This window comes from Bufo bufo, chromosome 1 (genome assembly GCF_905171765.1).
Source record: "Bufo bufo chromosome 1, aBufBuf1.1, whole genome shotgun sequence".
NCBI classification, from domain to species: Eukaryota; Metazoa; Chordata; class Amphibia; order Anura; family Bufonidae; genus Bufo; species Bufo bufo.
Window position 1 is genome coordinate 509,075,513 of NC_053389.1, and position 22,672 is coordinate 509,098,184.

General features: G+C 41.4%; 1 protein-coding gene across 1 annotated transcript in view; it reads right to left on the reverse strand.

Moving 5' to 3' along the window:
- The window catches only part of DOCK4 (dedicator of cytokinesis 4), a 321,839-nt gene that overhangs the window by 92,681 nt on the left and 206,486 nt on the right, over positions 1 to 22,672 (reverse strand). The window contains exons 29-32 of the mRNA XM_040411036.1: positions 16,437 to 16,512; positions 14,401 to 14,501; positions 14,183 to 14,241; positions 7,595 to 7,743 (exon numbers count right to left, since the gene is read on the reverse strand). Coding sequence (XP_040266970.1) covers positions 7,595 to 7,743; positions 14,183 to 14,241; positions 14,401 to 14,501; positions 16,437 to 16,512 — 385 coding nt within the window. The remainder of the gene's footprint in view (positions 1 to 7,594; positions 7,744 to 14,182; positions 14,242 to 14,400; positions 14,502 to 16,436; positions 16,513 to 22,672) is intronic.

Below are 22,672 nucleotides of genomic sequence, written 5' to 3' on the forward strand. Positions count from 1 at the left end.
AAATAATTTGAAGGGTTTTTTCAAGATACGTTTACTGATCGAGTATCTGATCTGTGGGGGTCAGACATCCAGGACCCCCGCCGATCAGCTGTTCGAGAAGGCACTTGCAGCAGAGCCGCAGCCTTCTCTCTGCTCACTAACCACAGCACCATCCATTTAATAGTGCCTGTGCTTGGTATCGCAGCTCATACCCATTCACTTCAATTGGCAGACCACCACCAAATCAGATAATTATGACCTATCCACAAGATAGGTCATCAGTAAAAATATCTTGGAAGGTCCGGTTAAAAGTAACACACAAAATATCATAATATACACAAAAAGCGGAATCTTCATACCTGGCCATATCTTGTTCAGTCCCTATACTGCACCGTGTAAATAACATGTATCCTGACATTATAATTAAAACGATTCTTTAGCCATCGTAAGTGGTTCATCTGAGTACTCCATGAGGCAAATTTAGTATTGAAAATTTGTCAGTTCTTTGGCGCATTTTGTACCAAAAACCTGATATGCATGGTTTACAAAAAACCTGGCGTGTACCGTTTTACATGCTTTTCACACCTTTCTCGACAAGGTTGTGGCTTCAAAGGAAGAGGCATGGCCTAACGGAAAGGGGGCATGGCCCAAATGCTCCTCCATCAGCCAAAGTTTTGACGGATTTTTGGAGCCCAACTATGCCACCTCATAGGTGGTGTAAACTAGAAAATGTATGCACACTTTATTTTGGAGTACAGACATATTTGTGGTGCACAGATAAAATTCTGGCACACAGTCAGAATTCTAGAGTAAATCTACCGCAGGATTTACAATACTCTATGTGGCAAAATTGTACATTTTTCTAATATTAAGACTGGGATTCATATTGCTAGACAGTGTAAAGTGCTACACTATTAGTAAGTCTGCCCCAAAGTGTTCATATTTTATGTGCCTTCAAAAGTGTACCCCATTAAAAGGGTTGTCTCACTACAGCGAATGGCATTTATAATTTACAGAAAGTTCATACAAGGCACTTTCTAATGTATTGCGATTGTCCATATTGTCAAAACGAATCACTATTAACCTCTCCGAGGATATGCATATATTATAATTGTCAATTCCTGCAGTACATACAATTGGATCACAGTAGGCACGAATAAAACGTAACTTTTAATATTTAATGTTAATAAATCCACCCACTTCAAAAATATAATAAACAAACATGACATAATAGCCAAGATGGTATCTAAGGGGAAGGGCTGATAGAGAAGAGAGGACACGTGAGGGGACCACGCTATCCCTACGAGGACCCTCGCTAATGCCTCAACCCACAGGAACACCCTGATGGTGGATGGCCTGTGGTCCCGTACCTGCCCTAACTCTCCCTCAATAAGACCCTAAAACTTCCCAACGCGTTTCCCCTAGTAAAGGGTCATCAGGGGAGAGATAATGGGTAAAGAAACAAATCACAACATAAAATAACAAATAAGTCTTAGATATAATGAAAATTCGATGCATCACCCACAGCTGGGTATGTCCATATTGCTTTCTTTGCTAGCTTAATTCATTTTTCCATCACATTATACACTGCTCGTTTCTATGGTTATGACCATCCTAAAATCGAGCAGCGGTGGTCATGCTTTAACAATAAAAAAAGCGCAGACCTCTCTGGAGGCTGGGAGCGCGGGAGTGCACATAGTCTAGTATTGTTTTCTATAGTGTACAAGTCTGACCACCACTGCTGGATGGCAGAAATGAGCAGTGTATAATGTGATGGAAAAATAAAAGCTTCAGTAGAAGGGGTATTTGCATAATGGTTTCTACTTCACAGGTACTGAATATGATTCTCTAGTATATGACTATTTGTCTGATTTCTGTGGTTTTTCCAGGGAAATTAAAAAATTCTTGCTAAAAATAACAAAATATTCAGCTCAACCAAACCCCTGCCCCTGGTCTTCCGACATTGCTCCAGTTCCGATTCCTCTGCACTTCCTGTACCTGCTCAACACACTAGAAATGTTAGGAAAGGCCTACTCAACCAATCAGTGGCTAAAGTGGGTCATCGGTTAGGTCAAAGAGTTCTGAGCAGGCCTTTTCTAGTGTTTCCAAAACAGGAAGTGCAGTTCCTGTTTTAATTTAAAGTTTTTTGGAAAGTCATTCAAAAAAACTTTTAACCACTTGATGACGAGCACCATACATGTACAGTGCAGTGAAAAACATGTTTGCGTATCCCACTGTATATGTATGGTGCTTTGATTAAGAGAGCAGAGAAACTGTGTTCTCAGGGCAGGGGTCTGGTTGTTATTGAAAGCAAGATCCCTGCTGTATCCACCGACATCATTGAAAACTCAGGTGCCGGCAGAGTAACCCCTTAGATTCTGCAGTCAAAGCGGACCGTGGCATCTAAGGGGTTTACAGGAGAGGTCTCCCTCTCTCACCCCATCAGCCAATGGTTGCCATGGTGCCTGGAGGCTTCCTCTGGACCTACATGTACAGAAGCCTATGTAAACTGCCTAATGCTGACAATTTAAAACCAGTAAAATACAGCATGTATTGTACTGCACTGAAAGAAGGATCAGACCTTCAAAAGTTAAAGCCCCATAGTGGGACTAAAATAAAAGATTCAAGTACAAAAAAGTGCCCCCTCGTCAATGTTAAAAAAAAAAAATAACTAAAAAAAAATAAAAAAAAAATAGACATATTAGGTACTGCCGCGTCCATAAAAACAATGCCAGAAACACCATTCTTTGATCACCTTGCCTTCCAAAAAGATAATATCAAGCAAAATCACCAGAAAAATAAAATATGGCTCTCTTTTTCTTTCAAAAATGTTTTGTGTAAAAGTGATAAAACATAAAAAAAAAAACTGTATAAAATTGATGTTCCTGTAATCATGCTGACCAGCAGAATAAAGATAACATGTCATCTTAACCCCACACAGTGTATGCCGCAATAACAAAACCCAAAAAGCCATGGCAGAATTGCTGCCTTTTCAGTATCCTGCTTCCAAAAAAGCAAAATAAAAAGTGATCAAAAAGTCGTATGCACCCCAAAATAGAACCATTGATAATGGCAACTCATTAAAACACCATACCTGCAATTTTCATTTTGCACCATCCCCTGCTCATTAATTTCTGCAAACTATCTGTGGCGTCAAAATGCTCACTCTATCTACCCTTAATACTCCCTGAGCCCTCTCATATGTTTAGGCAAAAGAACTGAGCCACATGTAGGGTGTTTCTAAAGCCAGGAAACACAACATAATGATAAGAGGGCTTACTTTTCACACTGGCACATGATGGGCACAACAGATTGGGCACTGAAAGGGAACAACACTTGAAATATTGCAATTTTCAGTTTGCACTATATGCTCTGAATAGATTTTTGCAAAACAACTGTGGGGTCAAAATGCTTACTCCACCCCTAATAATTACCTTGAGGGTTGTAGTTTCCAAAATAGGGTCACTTCTCCGGGTTCCATTTATGATTTCACCCCAGAGCCTGCACAGTCGTCAGCACAAGCGGTGTAAATCACATTGGCCTCAAATGCTCATGGTGCTCTTTCACTTCTAAGCCCTGGTGGACATCCAGGCAAATGTTTCGATTTTGACTTTTAAGGTGAAAACTGGCTGTGTCCATAAGGTGTTAAATATTATATTGCTAAATATTTTACGGCTTATATCTGTTGTGGGAAACTCTTCTACTTTCTTCAAAAAGTCTATAGAAAAAAAGCTCCATGCCCCAACTCTGTCCAGGACAAACCTAGTTGCACCTATTTTCACTGAACTACAATCCTACATATAATTCTATTGTCTAGGCGGGGCATAGCTATAGGTCACAATGATGGCTAACCTCTGGCACTCCAGCTGTGGTGAAGCTACGACTCCCAACCTGCTCCATTAATTTCTATAGAGTTCTGAGAAAGGATAAGCAAGTGTACATCTTGGGAGTTGTAGTTTTACCACAGCTGGAGTGGAGTGGAGTTTAGCCATCACAGCTATAGGAGGTACAGATGTAGCAGATGCAACTGAGCCCAGGTGCTTGACTGGGAGGAAAAGACTATCTGCCACACAAGTAGAGACCAGTGTTATAAAAGAAATATGGCAGGCGAGGGCTCTGTTACCATCGGGGTTCACAAGCTTCATGCTATGAACTACATTGCTATTAAGCTATTTTGACTGTGTATCATATGACTTTCCTCCACAAACTAAATCCAGGATCCAGGAAACATCTTGTGCCTCAGGAATGACTTAGAACATTCCTACCATACTTAGTCTATCAGTTTAGGAATGTAATGTTTTTCTGGTGCTATATATGGAATTCACATTCGGACCCATCATTCACTTATTCAGGAAAAAGGCAAGCCTTTGAATACTCCTTTAGAATAAACCTATAGAAAGAAGTCATTCTGTACATAATGTAATAGAGTTAGGTTTCACATGCGGCTCCTCACAATGTTAATCAAGGAGGCGTAATCTGAATGAGCAAATACCACTTATTTTAAACACGCAGGGTTATTTCATTTGGGGACACTAAGCAACTGCTCCCATCACCGTGGACTGAAGGATATCAGTCCAAGGGTTAACAGCATTCCTCCTGCATAGAAATCAAAGTCATTTATTTTGTGTGCGTTAAACAATGTTTCAAATCGATGTTCCTATGGAGCAGCATGATGGTGGGTGTAAAGAAATGGTTTCAGACAGCAGGAGAAAAATCGAGTGGGAGCCGCAAAAGTACTTGGAACACTTAGCAAACCTCTGAGCTGGAAAATAGGAAAACGTACTGGAGTGTCAAAATTGTTTGGCCTAAATAAATACAGGCTACTTCGATCCAAGATTATGTCTCTTGATCAATAAAATGCTTGAAACTGATACTGGCAATGTATACAAGTCTGTGATCACTAAAATACCACTGCAGCCTAACAAACAAAATAACACTAAATGAAAATCGGTAAACCTATTGAATTGCTGACTAATAGTTCAAGGGCAGAAAGTAAAAACACAGCTATTTCCCAGAGCGGATGTACCAACCCCAGTCCCAAAAGTCTCAGCTGTGTGGTCACTATCGATCAGGTGATTCCCAGGTATCTTCTAGAATGTCTCTACCTGCCAGAACACTGAGGTCCCAGGCAGTGGGGGTCGTGAGTCATTCACTATACAAGCTCCTATACAGGAAGGACCTGACAGAAGACACCCAAGAATCCTTCAGTTGGTGAGGACCACATTAATGAAATTTTGGTACTAAGGTTCAAGTGCTATTCCAATGTCAGCCATTTATGGGATAGCTACAGGAGATAGATGGCACCCTACACTCTAACCTAACATGAGAATGGACAAACCAAGGGGGTCAGTGGCCGAAAAAAAAAGAAGAGACCTGTGTCAGCATGTGTGTGACTCTGGGTTATGAAGTTTATGTGAGTTATGGAAAAAGTTGAGCAAGTGCCCTTTTCTGCAACACTTGTGTGGCTGCCTCTTCCCCCTGAGTCTCCTCTGATATGCAACCGCTGTATTGGCTTGCCTAATAGGGACCAGAGGACTTTTGTTCTTCTAATAGGGTTCTCACCTATAATCCTATCATGTATGGCATATCCATAGGTCATAAATGTCTCAAGTCAACATCACTGCTGAGGCCCTGCAGAAACATTTGCTTTTCATGGGAGTAGAGTTGCACTGGTCCAGTAGCCAGCGTTGCTGGTCTGCCAGCAAGTCATCAAAGATGAATGTCTAAAGTATGTTGCAAAACACTTTGCTATAGTTTGGAATCAAGTGTTGTGTGCTGGTGAAACAGCTATTTAGCCATGAACACCAAAAGTACTTCACTTTCAAAGAAAAATGGAACACCTTGCCTAACAGAACATTAATATGCAAATACAATGTAGCTAAGACGAGAAAATCTCACTCTGGAGGACTAAAAATTATCATTACAGCTACAGTAGTAAACAGTTTGATCAACGAAGAGTCTAAATCTAGAGAAAAGTATTGGCTGAGTGGATGTCTGCAGTTTTGCAGATGCCAAACATGATATTTATTTTTTAAAAGAACATATGATTTGACAAGTAGCATGAAAACATTTGCATATAACTGTATATTTTTTATTTTATTTTATGCACTTATATAGCGCTGCTATATTCCGCAGCACTTTACAGACATTAGCATCAAGCTGTCCCCAATGGGGCTCACAATCTAAGTTCCCTATCAATATGTCTTTGGTATGTGGGAGGAAGCTGGAGTACCTGGAGGAAACCGTTCACAAACACGAGGAGAACATACAAGTTCCATGCACATGTTGTCCTTGGTCGGATTCCAACCCAGGTCCCCAGTGCTGCAAGGCACCAGTGCTAACCACTGAGCCACCGTGCTGTATATTCACATACATGTACTATGAATAAAAGATTCAAAAAGAAGTTTCATGTAATGTACACCAATGTCAAACGGAAATTTATGATTACCTAAACACACTCCAAATATGTTCAAAGCTGTTTTCTTTGGTGAGTACAGACATTCTATGTCATACTGGATGCCAAAGAACAAAGGGGGTCATTTATTAAGACTAGTGTTTTAGACTTCCTTTAGCTTCCTAGCTGACTTACATTTAGACAATTTTCTATGCCTAAAACCGAAGAAGAAAATGATGAATGAGACCTGGCGTGAGTGGGGAAAAGTAGCAGACGCATAATATAGGCATATTTTTGGACAATAAATGACCCCCAAAGTCTGTAGTATGGAGCCCAATTAGCCTACCACTTATAGGGACTAGTACCACCTGGAACCTGTAAGGCCTCTTTCACACGAGTGAGTTTTCCGTCCAGGATGCGATGTGTGTTGAGAATCAATAGCATCTGGACTGAATCCTGACCCATTTATTTCAGTGGGTCTGTGCACATGAGCTTTGTTTATCACTGATCATCTCTGTCTTCAGGAAAAATCGTAGCATGTTCTATATGGTGCGTTGTTCCCATAGAAATGAATAGGGCTTGCATGAACAACTAAAGGTATGCGGATGCAGTTCATTTTTCACTGATGGTTGCTGATGGAGTGTTAGGCCGAATGCACGCGGCCGTGAGCGGTCCGTGGTATCCCGGCCTGGATTCCTGCTGACAGCAGGAGCGCACGGCGTCATTGGTTGCTAGGACGCCGTGTGCTTCATGCCGCCGCTGCACTACAGTAATACACTCGTATGATCTATACGAGTATATTGCTGTAGTGCAGCGGCGGCATGAAGCGCACAGCGTCATAGCAACCAATGACGCCGTGCGCTCCTACTCTCAGCAGTATGCCAGGCCAGGATACCACGGACCGCTCACGGACGTGTTCCATGGCCGTGTGCATTCGGCTTTAGTCTTCCGTTTTTCACGCATTAAACTGAAACACCAAATGCAATCGTAGACAAAACTGATTAAACCTATATGCAAAACCATCAGTTTTCCCAGAACAGACTCTGACTCATTCTGTATCGCTCCAGTGAAATAAGCCTGAGGCTGAGCAGCTTTGCCTTTGATGCTCATGTTGCAGGATTGACCATACTTACACTAGCATGCTGTATGTGCAAGCTCTAGGTACTTGTATTAGAGAATAACTCTTCTAATGATATCACAGGTCTATATTCTTCTCATTACCTGTTTAAAGTTGCCACTTCTTCTTTGCTCCCAGTCCATCATGTCATGGAAAATAGGGATCATTACATTCCGCAAGTCAGGTTGGGGTATCAATGTTACCTCTAGGAATGGACCGATCAAGGCTGGGATAAAATGCAGTTTGTGTTCACCTGAAAAAGAACCGTTTCCATTCACTGGTTACATGAACAACTATAAATCTTCATACTACCATAAGAAGAGAGAAACGACAAAGCCCGACTTTCTATGAGGTTATAGGTTAGAAATAGTGCAGACTTTCCATTTATCTAGGTTTTATTCTTTTGGCAGTAGAAACGCACAGAAGCCAGATGTAACATGAAGCCGTTTTCCTTAGAGCACTGTGCGGGGCCTTGACAATTAGGTGTGAGCATTCCCCTTGTGTGTCCCATTAAAGTCTGGCACTGTCAGCATTGACTGGACACACCCAATTGACAAGTGAAATTGTAACATCCACTATTCAATTTATAGATTTCCATAAGGAATAACAGGAATGGCATAACAGAGAATTCTAAGAAAATGCAAGTGGTAAAGGGGTTGTGTCATGGAACATATTCTACATTTATTAAATCAGGATCTGAATACTTTTGTAATTGCATGTAATTAAAAATGTTATATAACCACAAAGTTATTCAATAAAATGTATCTGTATGGTGCCAAATGCTGTGTGTTTTTATTTATTTTTTCTTATTTTTTGTCCGTCTCACTGAACTGGTCGAAAATGCTCAGTTTAAATTTACAACTGTCACCAGCCATACGTTCTGTTAGAAGCTGCAGCAGTTACAGGGAAAGAGCTGCAGCAGAAAGGACACACCCCCTGAGCTGCCAGGCGATAGAGCAGAGTAACTGGATCAGTGAACATGGAGATTTCTGGAGCCAGATGCGGTACAGGGCTGGTTCTAGCTTTATACTACAGGTGAAACTCAAAAAATTTGAATATCGTGTAAAAGTCCATTTATTTCAGTAATGCAAATTAAAAGGAATTGCATTAATGCAGCTTAAAATTAGAATTTTGTGAAAAGGTTCAATATTCTAGGCTCAAAGTGTCACACTCTAGTCAGCTAATTAAACCATACCCCCTCTGCAAAGGGTACCTCAAAATTGTGACTTTGGGGTTTCATAAGCTGTGAGCCATAATCATCCAAATTATAACAAATAAAGGCTTGAAATATCCCGCTTTGCATGTAATGAGTCTCATATGTTAGTTTCACCTTTTCAGTTGAATTACTGAAATAAATGAACTTTGCGCGATATTCTAATTTTTCGAGTTTCACCTGTACAGGTCCAGCCATTCTATTGTAATATTCTGAATTTAGCACTAAGAAAGCTCTGGATAATCCACAATACTGATTCCTATCTATAACCCGAAGAACCTGTCATAACTACCAGCTATGCCATGCTTAGACAGCCACAAGAAAACGTAAATGAATCCTTTGAGACGCCTGGATTTCTCCATAGATTACTAATAAAATGTGTGTTACAATCTAACTAAACTAAAAACACACAAACCGTTGCATCTTTCAGTCTTATACTGAGTAAATATCCACAGTGCAGGGAGAAAAAGTAAGTGAACCTCTGTATTAATGATTTTTCCAAGAGCTGACGGTTGAAACTTCTCAGTCAAAGGAGAGGAGATTGGAAATGTGGGCTTCACAGGTACTTTGTGATTAAATAAATGCACACAAAGCCTGGTTACTGACAAATCTTTTTAAATGGAATCTGTCAGCAGTTTTATGATGCTAGGTTCTAACTGCTCCAACGATTCCAATGAGTCCCCATATTCATGAGCTCACGGCTCTTCCACCCACCTGCCTCTGATTGACAGTTTTTTCCGTACTAATCAGCAGCAGGTGGGCGGGTAGAGCCGTGAGCTCATGAATATCAGGACTCGTTCAGCATGTACTGGAGCTATTCAATACAAGATTTTAGCTAAATTCTGAGTCAATTAAAGAAAGTGACCCAGCATCCTGCTAAGGAGATCTGTCACTAGTTTATGTTGCACTTAGTTAGGACTCCATAAAACTGGTGATGGAATCCCTTTAAGAAAAATTGATTAGTGAGAACCATACCATACCAAAAAAAAAAAAAAAAATGTTTGTACAAGCAAATTACTCAATTGTCCCTAAAAGAGGGCATCCTGATAAGATCACTCCAGGAGCACAACAGGCAATCTCGATGAGGTGGTAAAGAACCCTAAGGTAACAGCAAAAGGCGTACAAGCTGAAAAATCTTCTGTTCATGAGTCCAATATTAAACACCCAACAACAATAATATTCACAGAAGGACATCACAAAGAAAACCACTGCTGCCCAAAAACATTGCAGCACATGTCAAGTTTGTCAGAGACCACAATGCTTCTGAGAAAATGTTCTATAGACTGATGAGACAAAGTTGTAACTTTGTAGCAAAAATGCACAAAACTACAAAAAAGAACAATGCACACCAGCACCAGAACTTCATCCCGACTGTGAAGCATTATGGTTTGGGGCTTTTTGGTTGCCTTAGGGCATAGAAGCCTTGTGAGAGAAAAATATATTCTAACATGTAGCAAAACATTTTACAGGAGAATGCAAGAGCAGCAGTCTATGATGTCCAGCTGAAGAGATGAAGCAACACAATAATCACACCAAAGCACACTAGAAAATCAACTAAAGAATGGTTGAAGAAGAACATTTTTAGAATTTAGTTTTAGAATGCCCAAATCAGAGTCTTGACCTAAACCCAACAAGAGGCTGGTGCATGACCAGAAAAGAGCTGTGCATGCAAGGTATCCCATAAAAGTTTATAAACTGAAACACATTTGCAGGAAGGAATGGTTCAAAATTCCTCCTCAATGTTTTGCAAATCTACCTTGAAATTACAGAAAACATCCGGTGGAGGTGATTGCTGCTAAGCTGTACAGGTTATTAAATTCAAGGTTTCACTTACCTCTCCCTGCATTGTGGAAACGTGTGCAGTGTGCTCAATAAAAGACATGAATGGTACAACTGTTTATGAGCTATTCATTTATGAGTGTTTGTCTAGAACTGCGACTTGGATATCAATCCGAACAGGAATCAACATAGAAATCTATGTTTCTACTTTAACTCATTTAATCAGTTTCTCCTTGCAGAATGATAGAACATCACCAATAATGAGTCAGAAACAGATGTACGCATGAGATAATCCTCTACCAAACCATGTAATAGTCACTTATAGCTGTCAAGACTGCAGTAAAAAAATCAGGGGAGAAATTATTGCTGAAGTGTATAATCTTTTCATCCAGAAAAGTGAACAATGCCCACTTAAAGGGAACCTGCCATGTTGAACATGGGTTATGAGCTAAAGAAAGCATCTTATAGAGCAGGTGGAGCTGAGCAGATTGATATTTAGTTTTGTGGGAAAACATTCAGTAAAACTTGTATTTCATTCATTTAAATTCCTGCTCATTCCGGGCTTTGAAAACAAGTCCTATCAGTAATTGACAGCCATCTCTGTATACACAGTCATAGAGGGGAGGCTGTCATCACCGATAGGGCCGTCTCCTTGTCTTCAGTCAGTGACTGACAGCTATCTCTGTATACACAGTCATAGAGGGAAGGCTGTCAGTCACTGATAGGACCGTCTCCTTGTCTTCAGTCAGTGACTGTCAGCTATCTCTGTATACACAGTCATAGAGGGAAGGCTGTCAGTCACTGATAGGACCGTCTCCTTGTCATCAGTCAGTGACTGACAGCTATCTCTGTATACACAGTCATAGAGGGAAGGCTGTCAGTCACTGATAGGACCGTCTCCTTGTCTTCAGTCAGTGACTGACAGCTCTCTCTGTATACACAGTCATAGAGGGAAGGCTGTCAGTCACTGATAGGACCGTCTCCTTGTCTTCAGTCAGTCACTGACAGCTATCTCTGTATACACAGTCATAGAGGGGAGGCTGTCAGTCACTGATAGGACAGTCTCCTTGTCTTCAGTCAGTGACTGACAGCTATCTCTGTATACACAGTCATAGAGGGAATGCTGTCATCACTGATAGGGCCGTCTCCTTGTCTTCAGTCAGTGACTGACAGCTATCTCTGTATACACAGTCATAGAGGGGAGGCTGTCATCACTGATAGGACCGTCTCCTTGTCTTCAGTCAGTGACTGACAGCTATCTCTGTATACACAGTCATAGAGGGAAGGCTGTCATCACTGATAGGACAGTCTCCTTGTCTTCAGTCAGTGAATGACAGCTATCTCTGTATACACAGTCATAGAGGGAAGGCTGTCATCACTGATAGGACCGTCTCCTTGTCTTCAGTCAGTGAATGACAGCTATCTCTGTATACACAGTCACAGAGGGAAGGCTGTCAGTCACTGATAGGACAGTCTCCTTGTCTTCAGTCAGTGACTGACAGCTATCTCTGTATACACAGTCATAGAGGGAAGGCTGTCAGTCACTGATAGGACCGTCTCCTTGTCTTCAGTCAGTGACTGACAGCTCTCTCTGCATACACAGTCATAGAGGGAAGGCTGTCAGTCACTGATAGGACCGTCTCCTTGTCTTCAGTCAGTGACTGACAGCTCTCTCTGTATACACAGTCATAGAGGGAAGGCTGTCATCACTGATAGGACCGTCTCCTTGTCTTCAGTCAGTGACTGACAGCTATCTCAGTATACACAGTCATAGAGGGAAGGCTGTCAGTCACTGATAGGACCGTCTCCTTGTCTTCAGTCAGTCACTGACAGCTATCTCTGTATACACAGTCATAGAGGGGAGGCTGTCATCACTGATAGGGCCGTCTCCTTGTCTTCAGTCAGTGACTGACAGCTATCTCTGTATACACAGTCATAGAGGGGAGGCTGTCATCACTGATAGGACCGTCTCCTTGTCTTCAGTCAGTGACTGACAGCTATCTCTGTATACACAGTCATAGAGGGAAGGCTGTCATCACTGATAGGACAGTCTAATTGTCTTCAGTCAGTGACTGACAGCTATCTCTGTATACACAGTCATAGAGGGAAGGCTGTCAGTCACTGATAGGACCGTCTCCTTGTCTTCAGTCAGTGACTGACAGCTCTCTCTGTATACACAGTCATAGAGGGAAGGCTGTCATCACTGATAGGACCGTCTCCTTGTCTTCAGTCAGTGACTGACAGCTATCTCAGTATACACAGTCATAGAGGGAAGGCTGTCAGTCACTGATAGGACCGTCTCCTTGTCTTCAGTCAGTCACTGACAGCTATCTCTGTATACACAGTCATAGAGGGGAGGCTGTCATCACTGATAGGGCCGTCTCCTTGTCTTCAGTCAGTGACTGACAGCTATCTCTGTATACACAGTCATAGAGGGGAGGCTGTCATCACTGATAGGACCGTCTCCTTGTCTTCAGTCAGTGACTGACAGCTATCTCTGTATACACAGTCATAGAGGGAAGGCTGTCATCACTGATAGGACCGTCTAATTGTCTTCAGTCAGTGACTGACAGCTATCTCTGTATACACAGTCATAGAGGGAAGGCTGTCATCACTGATAGGACAGTCTCCTTGTCTTCAGTCAGTGAATGACAGCTATCTCTGTATACACAGTCATAGAGGGAAGGCTGTCATCACTGATAGGACCGTCTCCTTGTCTTCAGTCAGTGAATGACAGCTATCTCTGTATACACAGTCACAGAGGGAAGGCTGTCAGTCACTGATAGGACAGTCTCCTTGTCTTCAGTCAGTGACTGACAGCTATCTCTGTATACACAGTCATAGAGGGAAGGCTGTCAGTCACTGATAGGACCGTCTCCTTGTCTTCAGTCAGTGACTGACAGCTCTCTCTGCATACACAGTCATAGAGGGAAGGCTGTCAGTCACTGATAGGACCGTCTCCTTGTCTTCAGTCAGTGACTGACAGCTCTCTCTGTATACACAGTTATAGAGGGAAGGCTGTCATCACTGATAGGACCGTCTCCTTGTCTTCAGTCAGTGACTGACAGCTATCTCAGTATACACAGTCATAGAGGGAAGGCTGTCAGTCACTGATAGGACCGTCTTCTTGTCTTCAGTCAGTGACTGACAGCTCTCTGTATACACAGTCATAGAGGGGAGGCTGTCATCACTGATAGGACCGTCTCCTTGTCTTCAGTCAGTGACTGACAGCTATCTCTGTATACACAGTCATAGAGGGGAGGCTGTCATCACTGATAGGACCGACTCCTTGTCTTCAGTCAGTGACTGACAGCTATCTCTGTATACACAGTACACAGTCATAGAGGGGAGGCTGTCAGTCACTGATAGGACCGTCTCCTTGTCTTCAGTCAGTGACTGACAGCTATCTCTGTATACACAGTCATAGAGGGAAGGCTGTCATCACTGATAAGACCGTCTCCTTGCCTTCAAAACCCAGCATGAGCATTTAAATGAAGTAAATACGGGTTAGACTGAATCTTTTCCCATAAAACTATGTATCAATCTCTTCAGCTCCTCCTGCTCTATAACATGTTTCTGGCATATTATACTGCATTTTCATGGTGACCGGTTCCCTTTAATGATCACACGGCTGTTGACATCAAGTCATTGCAGGTTCATTATAAAATACCACATCATAATAGATGAAGGATCACCTTACCTAAATTCTGCCACATACTGAAGATTTCACAGCCCATTGTCACACGCATGTCCCCATATCTAAAGAGATAAGAAATATCAAATATTCCATAAAACAGTATCAGTTGTTCTGAAAGTACCCACTTATACCACTGTGTGCAAAGGTACCCCTGGAGATGCCAAATTCACTACCACACTCAATAATAATTAGAATAGTTAAAAACACTGGTTCACACTTACTTCTCCAGCACTTTTTTCATCTTAGAAGGGGTAAACATCTCCAGCTGTAAACAAGACTGGTTTATGAAGATGACTGCAAGGTAAAAGTATGAATCCCATATCTGTGTGAAAAAATTACGAACACAAGCAATTAATAGCATATACTCGGCAATGGTATGCTGTAATAGAGGTGTATTCATTTTTCAAATTGGTGTATAGGTTCACATGGAGAATGTGGCTATGCTCTCTATCTCACTCTTCCAGATCCAATAAGTATATGTCCTTCCTTACTGTTCCCAGAGGATACCTTACCTATTCAGCACCACAGCAATAGCAATCCACCACTGGTGTGCTATAAAACTCTCTGAAAATCCTTTTGTGATAACAAAACTTAAATGAACATACAGTACAGACCAAAAGTTTGGACACACCTTCTCATTCAAAGAGTTTTCTTTTATTTTCATGACTATGAAAATTGTAGATTCACACTGAAGGCATCAAAACTATGAATTAACACATGTAGAATTATATACATAACAAACAAGAGTGAAACAACTGAAAATATGTCATATTCTAGGTTCTTCAAAGTAGCCACTTTTTGCTTTGATTACTGCTTTGCACGCTCTTGGCATTCTCTAGATGAGCTTCAAAAGGTAGTCCCCTGAAATGGTTTTCACTTCACAGATGTGCCCTGTCAGGTTTAATAAGTGGGATTTCTTGCCTTATAAATGGGGTTGGGACCATCAGTGGCGTTGAGGAGAAGTCAGGTGGATACACAGCTGATAGTCCTACTGAATAGACTGTTAGAATTTGTATTATGGCAAGAAAAAAGCAGCTAAGTAAAGAAAAACAAGTGGCCATCATTACTTTAAAGAAATGAAGGTCAGTCAGTCAGCCGAAAAATTGGGAAAACTTTGAAAGTAAGGGCTATTTGACCATGAAGGAGAGTGATGGGGTGCTGCGCCAGATGACCTGGCCTCCATAGTCACCGGACCTGAACCCAATCGAGATGGTTTGGGGTGAGCTGGACCGCAGAGTGAAGGCAAAAGGGCCAACAAGTGCTAAGCATCTCTGGGAACTCCTTCAAGACTGTTGGAAGACCATTTCAGGGGACTACCTCTTGAAGCTCATCAAGAGAATGCCAAGAGTGTGCAAAGCAGTAATCAAAGCAAAAGGTGGCTACTTTGAAGAACCTAGAATATGACATATTTTCAGTTGTTTCACACTTGTTTGTTTTGTATATAATTCAACATGTGTTAATTCATAGTTTTGATGCCTTCATAGTCCTGAAAATAAAGAAAACTCTTTGAATGAGAAGGTGTGTCCAAACTTTTGGTCTGTACTGTATATATATATTTATATATTTTACAATACTAATAATATTTAGAGGAACTCCTTACAGCTGCACACATCTGTAGTGGTGGCATTCCTTTTACAGTGCCAATAGTCCGCACTAAAGCTGGGCATATACTTTGGAATAGCTGTCTGCCAAAGGCTAGTTCAGACAACAGCTATACACATACACATGCATGCTGAGCTTGGCCAACTGTGCATGTGTTATCAAAAGAGAAGGGGGAGAATAAGCTACTGCCAGACACCTATGATGGCAGCTTATTTCCCTTGAGTACAAATGGATTAGGCATGTTGAAATCCGACATGCCTAATCCTTCTTTCCACTGACATTTACTGTCATAGGAGAGTCAGGTTACCCACATATATTTATTTTAAGCATTTATATAGCGCTGACATATTCCGCAGCACTTTACAGACATTATCACCTGCTGTCTCCAATGAAGCTCACAATCCAAGTTCCTATCAATATGTCTTTGGAATGTGGGAGGAAACTGTAGTAATAGATATTAGAAGGTTCAGACAACGTGCATTGTTTGTATGTACTCGGCTACATCAACAATAATAATAATTACAAGAGCGGCTATTAACATTGTAAATAACAATAAATGGTCTTATCCATCTTTTTAAAGTAAAATAAATGCCAAACCAAAATAATGGTGCACTTTGTATGAGTCTCTGCATCTGAGTTTGGGAGTCATTCTTACCTTATAATCAAAGCCCTCATTTAAGAAGTTCTTACGAAGAGCATCGGAAAGATACAATACAGTTGTAATAATGACACTAGGAAAAAAAGGAATATATTTAGAACATATTCTATGTAAACACTTAAGTGAACCATCTTCTATAGCAATCGTATATGCTGGCTTATATTTGGTGTAACATGAAATATTTAACAGGTTTATCCTGGAAAAGATAATGATGACATCCTCAGGACAAGTCGTAACTATCACATCAGCGGGAGTGCGAGTCCAGCACCTCCGCCAATCAGCTGTCGCAGGGAGCAGCAGCGCTCACCAAAGCAGGCCAGTGCTGTACATCATATAGTGGCAGTGCCTGTCACTGGCCTATGAAGAGGCTGCGGCGCTTACAGCCTGTTCTAACAGCTCACTGGCGGCGATCCTGGGTTTCTGCAGATCTGATACCGATGACCTATCCTGAGGATGTCATAAATATCTTTTCCTTTAACTATGTTTTCAGGTGCCCTCATTGTACTATGCCATCCATACTTTGCAGTCAGATATTCATAAAAAGGTTACAAGAGACACAGCAGAAAATACATTGAGAAACATTGTTAGACTGCATTCCCTTGCTTTACACTCAACACAGCTCTGCAAATGCAACATTCTATAAGAGTACATTCGCGTTGTCACTATACCAAAATTTTTATTCAATTTCGATACCATAAAAAAGGATTGCGCTACTCGATACCATTCGAAAAAAAATAAAGCAAAAAATACACGTGGATTCCACATTTTATGGAACGTCCGGCCCATAATCGAACAGTCCGATCCTGTTTTTTGAGGGGACAAGGTGACAAAAAAATGGCGAATCGCGCTGTTTTTATTTTTTTTTTTCTGTTACGTTCACCGCATAGGAGTTTTTTTTAAAATATTTTAATAGTTTGCACTTTTTCGGGCGTGGCGATATGTAATATGTTTGTTTATTGTTTATATATTTTATATGTAAAATTGGGAAAGGTGGTGATTTATACTTAATATTTTTATTTTTTTATTTTTATTAAACTTAGTTTTTTTACTTTTTATTTAATAACTATTAGCCCCCTTAGGGGCCAGAATCTGGGATCTTTTCTTCCCTTGTCCTATTCACCCTAACAGAGCTCTATTAGGGTTAATAGGACTTTACACTCTCCCTGCTGCCCTCTGCATAGTACACACAGCAGCAGGGAGCTTACCATGGCAGCCAGGGCTTCAGTAGCGTCCTGGCTGCCATGGTAACCAATCGGAACCCCCAGGATTACACAGCTGGGGCTCCGATCAGAAGCTGCCACTGCCACCAATGAATGAAGAGGAGGGGACCCTGTGGGCACTGCCACCAATGATTATAATACTGGGGGGGCGCGCTGTGCCACCAATGACTTTAATACTGGTGTTGGGTGGGGGGGCGCACTGTGCCACCAATGAAGATAAGTAACCTTTTAATACAAATACAGGAGGCAGGTGCCGGCGGCAGAATCACATAGCCGTCACCCGACCTCTATGACAGGGTGCAGTTAACCCCTCAGGTGCCGCGGATCGCAGCGCCCTGTCACAAAGGCCAGGTGCCAGCTATGTGATTCTGCCGCCAGCACCCGCCGCCTATATTTGTATTAATCGGTTAGTTATCATCATTGGTGGCGCAGTGGCCACAGCCCTTCCCCTCCTCCTCCCTTCTCTCTTCTTATTGGCAGCAGCGGCACAGGGGGGAGAGACTCCTTCTCCCCTGTGCTGCCGAGGAGAACATGGAGAGTGCCGAGAGCAGCGCGCGCCATGTTCTGATACTAGGCTGTGCAGTAGTGCAGTCTAGTAGCAGTAAATGTCAAATCCCCGTATCGAATCAATATCGGTACAAAAGTATCGATTGGGTATCTATAATTCGATACCCGGTGCAACCCTAATTCCCATGGCAGTGAAAAAAACGGGCATTAAAACGGATCCACTTTCAGTTTTTCCATGGCCATTTTGCATCTGTGTGTGCATCTATTTTCTGTTTGTTTTTAACAGATATTTTGCATACATTTTTTACAACCCTAACCCCTGCAGTGCCCTCGGTATATATCATGCCCCACACAGTGCCCAGTATAAACAGTGTCCACCATATTACACTTAGTATCTATAATGGCCCTCTGTAGTACCCCCAATGTCTATAATGGCCCACATAGTGGCCCCAGTATGTATAATGCCCTCCCACAGTGCACTCTGTAGATATAGTATAATGAGCCCCATAGTGCCTCCTGTGAATAAAATGTCCCCATATAAATAATGCTCCCAGACATCTATGATAGTGGCAGCAAATTTAAAAAATAAAATAAAATACTGAACTCGCTAAAGGCAGTCCTGGGAACACTCACTCCACACTGGAGGCAGCAGGACCTGGCGCTCCCAGCGTTTTCATGTGACGTCACGATGTTGGGAGTGCAGGTCCTGCTGCCTACAGTGCAGAGTGAGTGTTCCGAGACTACTTTTTTTTTTTTTACTTCCTGCCTCCCTCCCCGCTCATCTACCCATTTTTACTGACTTAGATATGTACACTCCTGTCTAAATGTCCATTACAAATGGGCCCATTGAGTTTTACCGGGTTGTCTTGCCACCAAAACAACCAAAAATAGGGTGTGTCCCATTTTTTTGATGGTCACTATTCTATGGTCATTAAAAAAATGGCAATGTAAATAACCCCATGGAATGCAATGGTTCTAAAAATGGCTGTGTGACTGCAGCTTTTCACTGTTGTGTGAATGTACCCTAAATCAGTTGAAGTTTTAGCACCTGGACCCCAACTTATGATTACTTCCAATGTATCCCCATATGTCATAAGTTGCCTGGTTTTGTGAGTTAAGACCTGACAGAAGAGCAGACACAACACACATTAGTTATTTGCTGCACTATGGCCAACTCCTGCTCTTCTGGATATCAACTTTGTTGGTTTACTTTTGCTTCTATGGAACAATCTGAACAGTACAGATGTGCGCCTCTTTATCTTAGCTTAAATTTGGTTAAAGTGTACCTCCAGTTATAAAAAAGAACAACTTTCCATAAATTAATAGTGCAGGTGAGTATAAGAAACTTTGTAATATATATTATTAGCTTTTATCAGGCTGCTTTGCCGTTTCCTGTGTCTAACGTTGATGTCAATGGAGAGAGGAGTGTGGAGGATGATGCTGTTGGATGAGAGACAAACTGCAGTTTCTTAGCTCTGCTACACTTAGCACTTTTGACTAAACTATATCTAGGAAGATAAGGTTGTACAGAGTGAGGTAATAAATCACTTACTAGCTAGCAACAGACTCCTCATCCCTCCTCCTCTCCACATAGGCTTTTGTGTATGAGGCTGTAGACCCAGTGCTCATAGAGATAAGAGGCTGAGTGACAGGAAAAGGAAGTAATGCACCCTGAGAAGCCTAGGTAGCATAATTATTTAATAAGATATATTACAATGTTTCTTATATTCACCTGCACAATTCATTTCTAAAAACATGTTTATAACTGGAAGTACAATTTAGGGACTCAAGTTTCTTACAAAATAAGTGATTCAATATAGTGACACACTAACAAAACCCTTGACAGACTGCAATTCAAATGACAACCAGTGTGTGGCCACATACAGACACATATAGGATAAACATCGTGTGACACAACATCGCAAACTCATTTTTTTTATTATTTTTTTTATTTTTTATTTTTTTAAAGCTGGTGATCTCAAATCATGCATCTCAGGGTATGTAGATGAGTAAAGATAAAGAAGGAAATATCTGTATATCTGCAAGTTTTGTCTGCTATAAATGTTGTATTTTAAAGATCTTGAAGATGTATATTGTAACCAAATGCCATTAAATTATATGATTTATTAGAAAAAGTACTTCTTGGAAACACAAAAATAAACTGTATTAAAACATAAATATACTGTTACATCAATATTCAGAATGGAGTACAGTCCAAAGACAAAAATAGTAATTTACATAGGCGTACGTTACTTAGCAGAACTAAAATTATTTTTGCATGTCTGCTTTAAAAAGCTATGAATATATAATACAAACAAGACACATAAATGGAGTCTATTATGATCAGGTGCCTCCTCCAGTTAAATAGCTGTAATCTGCAGATAGTATTCTGCATGCAGCTGTATCTGAAGTACCGCATAATACATAGGAAAAAAAAAAAAGAGAAAAAGCCATGTCAGCTGAATATTTACAGTATCAATAAAAACCTGTGTGATTTCATGTTTGGAAATTTACTGAACCCTAATGAGCTCTCAATTTCCACAATGTGCCATTTATGTTTTCCGTAGTCTTTAATCAAATAAAGCGTCTCCCCTGGGTCTTGCTCTATGAAGTGAGAGTGGTGTAGCTGGCATACAGCGATTAGGAGCAGCTGCAGGAACTGGAAGTGGGCTAGAGTGCTTCAGTATGTAGCTGAATAGCAAAAGACATTAGTCTTCTAATTGGTTTCATGACGGCAAAGCTAATTAATTGTTTCATTCAATTAGAAGGACCCATTTCCTCCTCAGGGGCATGGCTTGTGCTATAACCATCATCCTTGTGTCAAGTGGTCAAATTACTGACCCTGTGTGCTTATGTTCTAACTGACAATTGATATAAGCCCAGTGAATGAGCATGGTGCCAGTGACAGCACAAGACAAAAGTGTCTCTATCTCCAATTCCTGTAAGCTTGTCACCACTATGTTCTGCCTATCTGTGTTTGAATATTGCATTTGTGCTCTAATGTATTCATCCACGCTATATACAGTGAGGAACAGAAGTATTTGAACACCCTGCGATTTTGCAAGTTCTCCCACTTAGAAATCATGGAGGGGTCTGAAATTCACATTGTAGGTGCATTCCCACTCTGAGAGACAGAATAAAAAAAAAAAAAAAAAAAACAGGAAATCAGATTGTATGTTTTTTAAAGAATGTATTTGTCTTGCACTGCTGAACATAAGTATTTGAACACCTGAGAAAATCAGTGTTAATATTTGGTACAGAAGCCTTTGTTTGCAATTACAGAGGTCAAACGTTTCCTGTGGTTCTTGACCAGGTTTGCATCCACTGCAACAGGGATTTTGGCCCACTCCTCCACCCAGATCTCCTCTAGATCTGTCAGGTTTCGGGGCTGTCGCTGAGCAACATGGAGTTTCAGCTCCCTCCAAAGATGTTCTATTGGATTTAGTTCTGGAGACTGGCTAGGCCACTCCAGAACCTTGATATGCTTCTTACGGAGCCACTCCTTGGTTATCCTGGCTGTGTGCTTCGGGTCGTTGTCATGTTGGAAGACCCAGCCACGACCCATCTTCAATGCTCTGACTGAGCGAAGGAGGTTGTTGCTCAAAATCTCACAATAAATGGCCCCATTTATCCTCTCCTTAATACAGTACAGTCCTGTCCCCTTCGCAGAAAAGCACCACCAAAGCACAATGTTATTACCCCCATGCTCCACAGTAGGGATGGTGTTCTTGGGATGCAACTCATCCTTATTTTTCCTCCAAACACAACGAGTGAAGTTTAGACCAAAAAGTTCTACTTTGGTCTCATCTGACCACATGACTTTCTCCCATGCCTCCTCTGGATCATCCAGATGTTCATTGGCAAACTTCAGACAGGCCTGGACATGTAATGACTTGAGCAGGGGAACCTTCCGTGCAATGCATGATTTGAAACCATGACGGTGTAGTGTTCTACCGATAGTGACCTTTGAAACTGTGGTCCTAGCTCTCTTCATGTCATTGACCAGCTCCTCCCTTGTAGCTCTGGGCTGATTCCTCACCTTTCTTATCATCAGTGATACCCCACGTGGTGAGATCTTGCATGGAGCCCCAGTCCGAGGGAGACTGACAGTCGTCTTTATCCTCTTCCATTTTCTAACAATTGCTCCAACAGTTGATCTATTTTCACCAAGCTGCTTGGCAATTGCCCCGTAGCCCTTTCCAGCCTTGCGGAGGTCCACAATTTTGTCTCTGGTGCCTTTTGACAGCTCTTTGGTCTTAACCATGGTAGAAGTTGGCGTCTGACTGACTGTGGGGTGGACAGGTGTCTTTAAAGAGCTCAGACAGGTGTTACTAAGTTAGATTAATGAGTAGAGTATAGGTGGACTTTTTAAAGGCACAGTAACAGGTCTTTGAGAGACAGAATTCTTGCTGTTTCTCAGGTGTTCAAATACTTGTGTTCAGCAGTGCAAGACAAATACATTCCTTAAAAATCATACAATGTGATTTCCTGATTTTTTTATTTTTA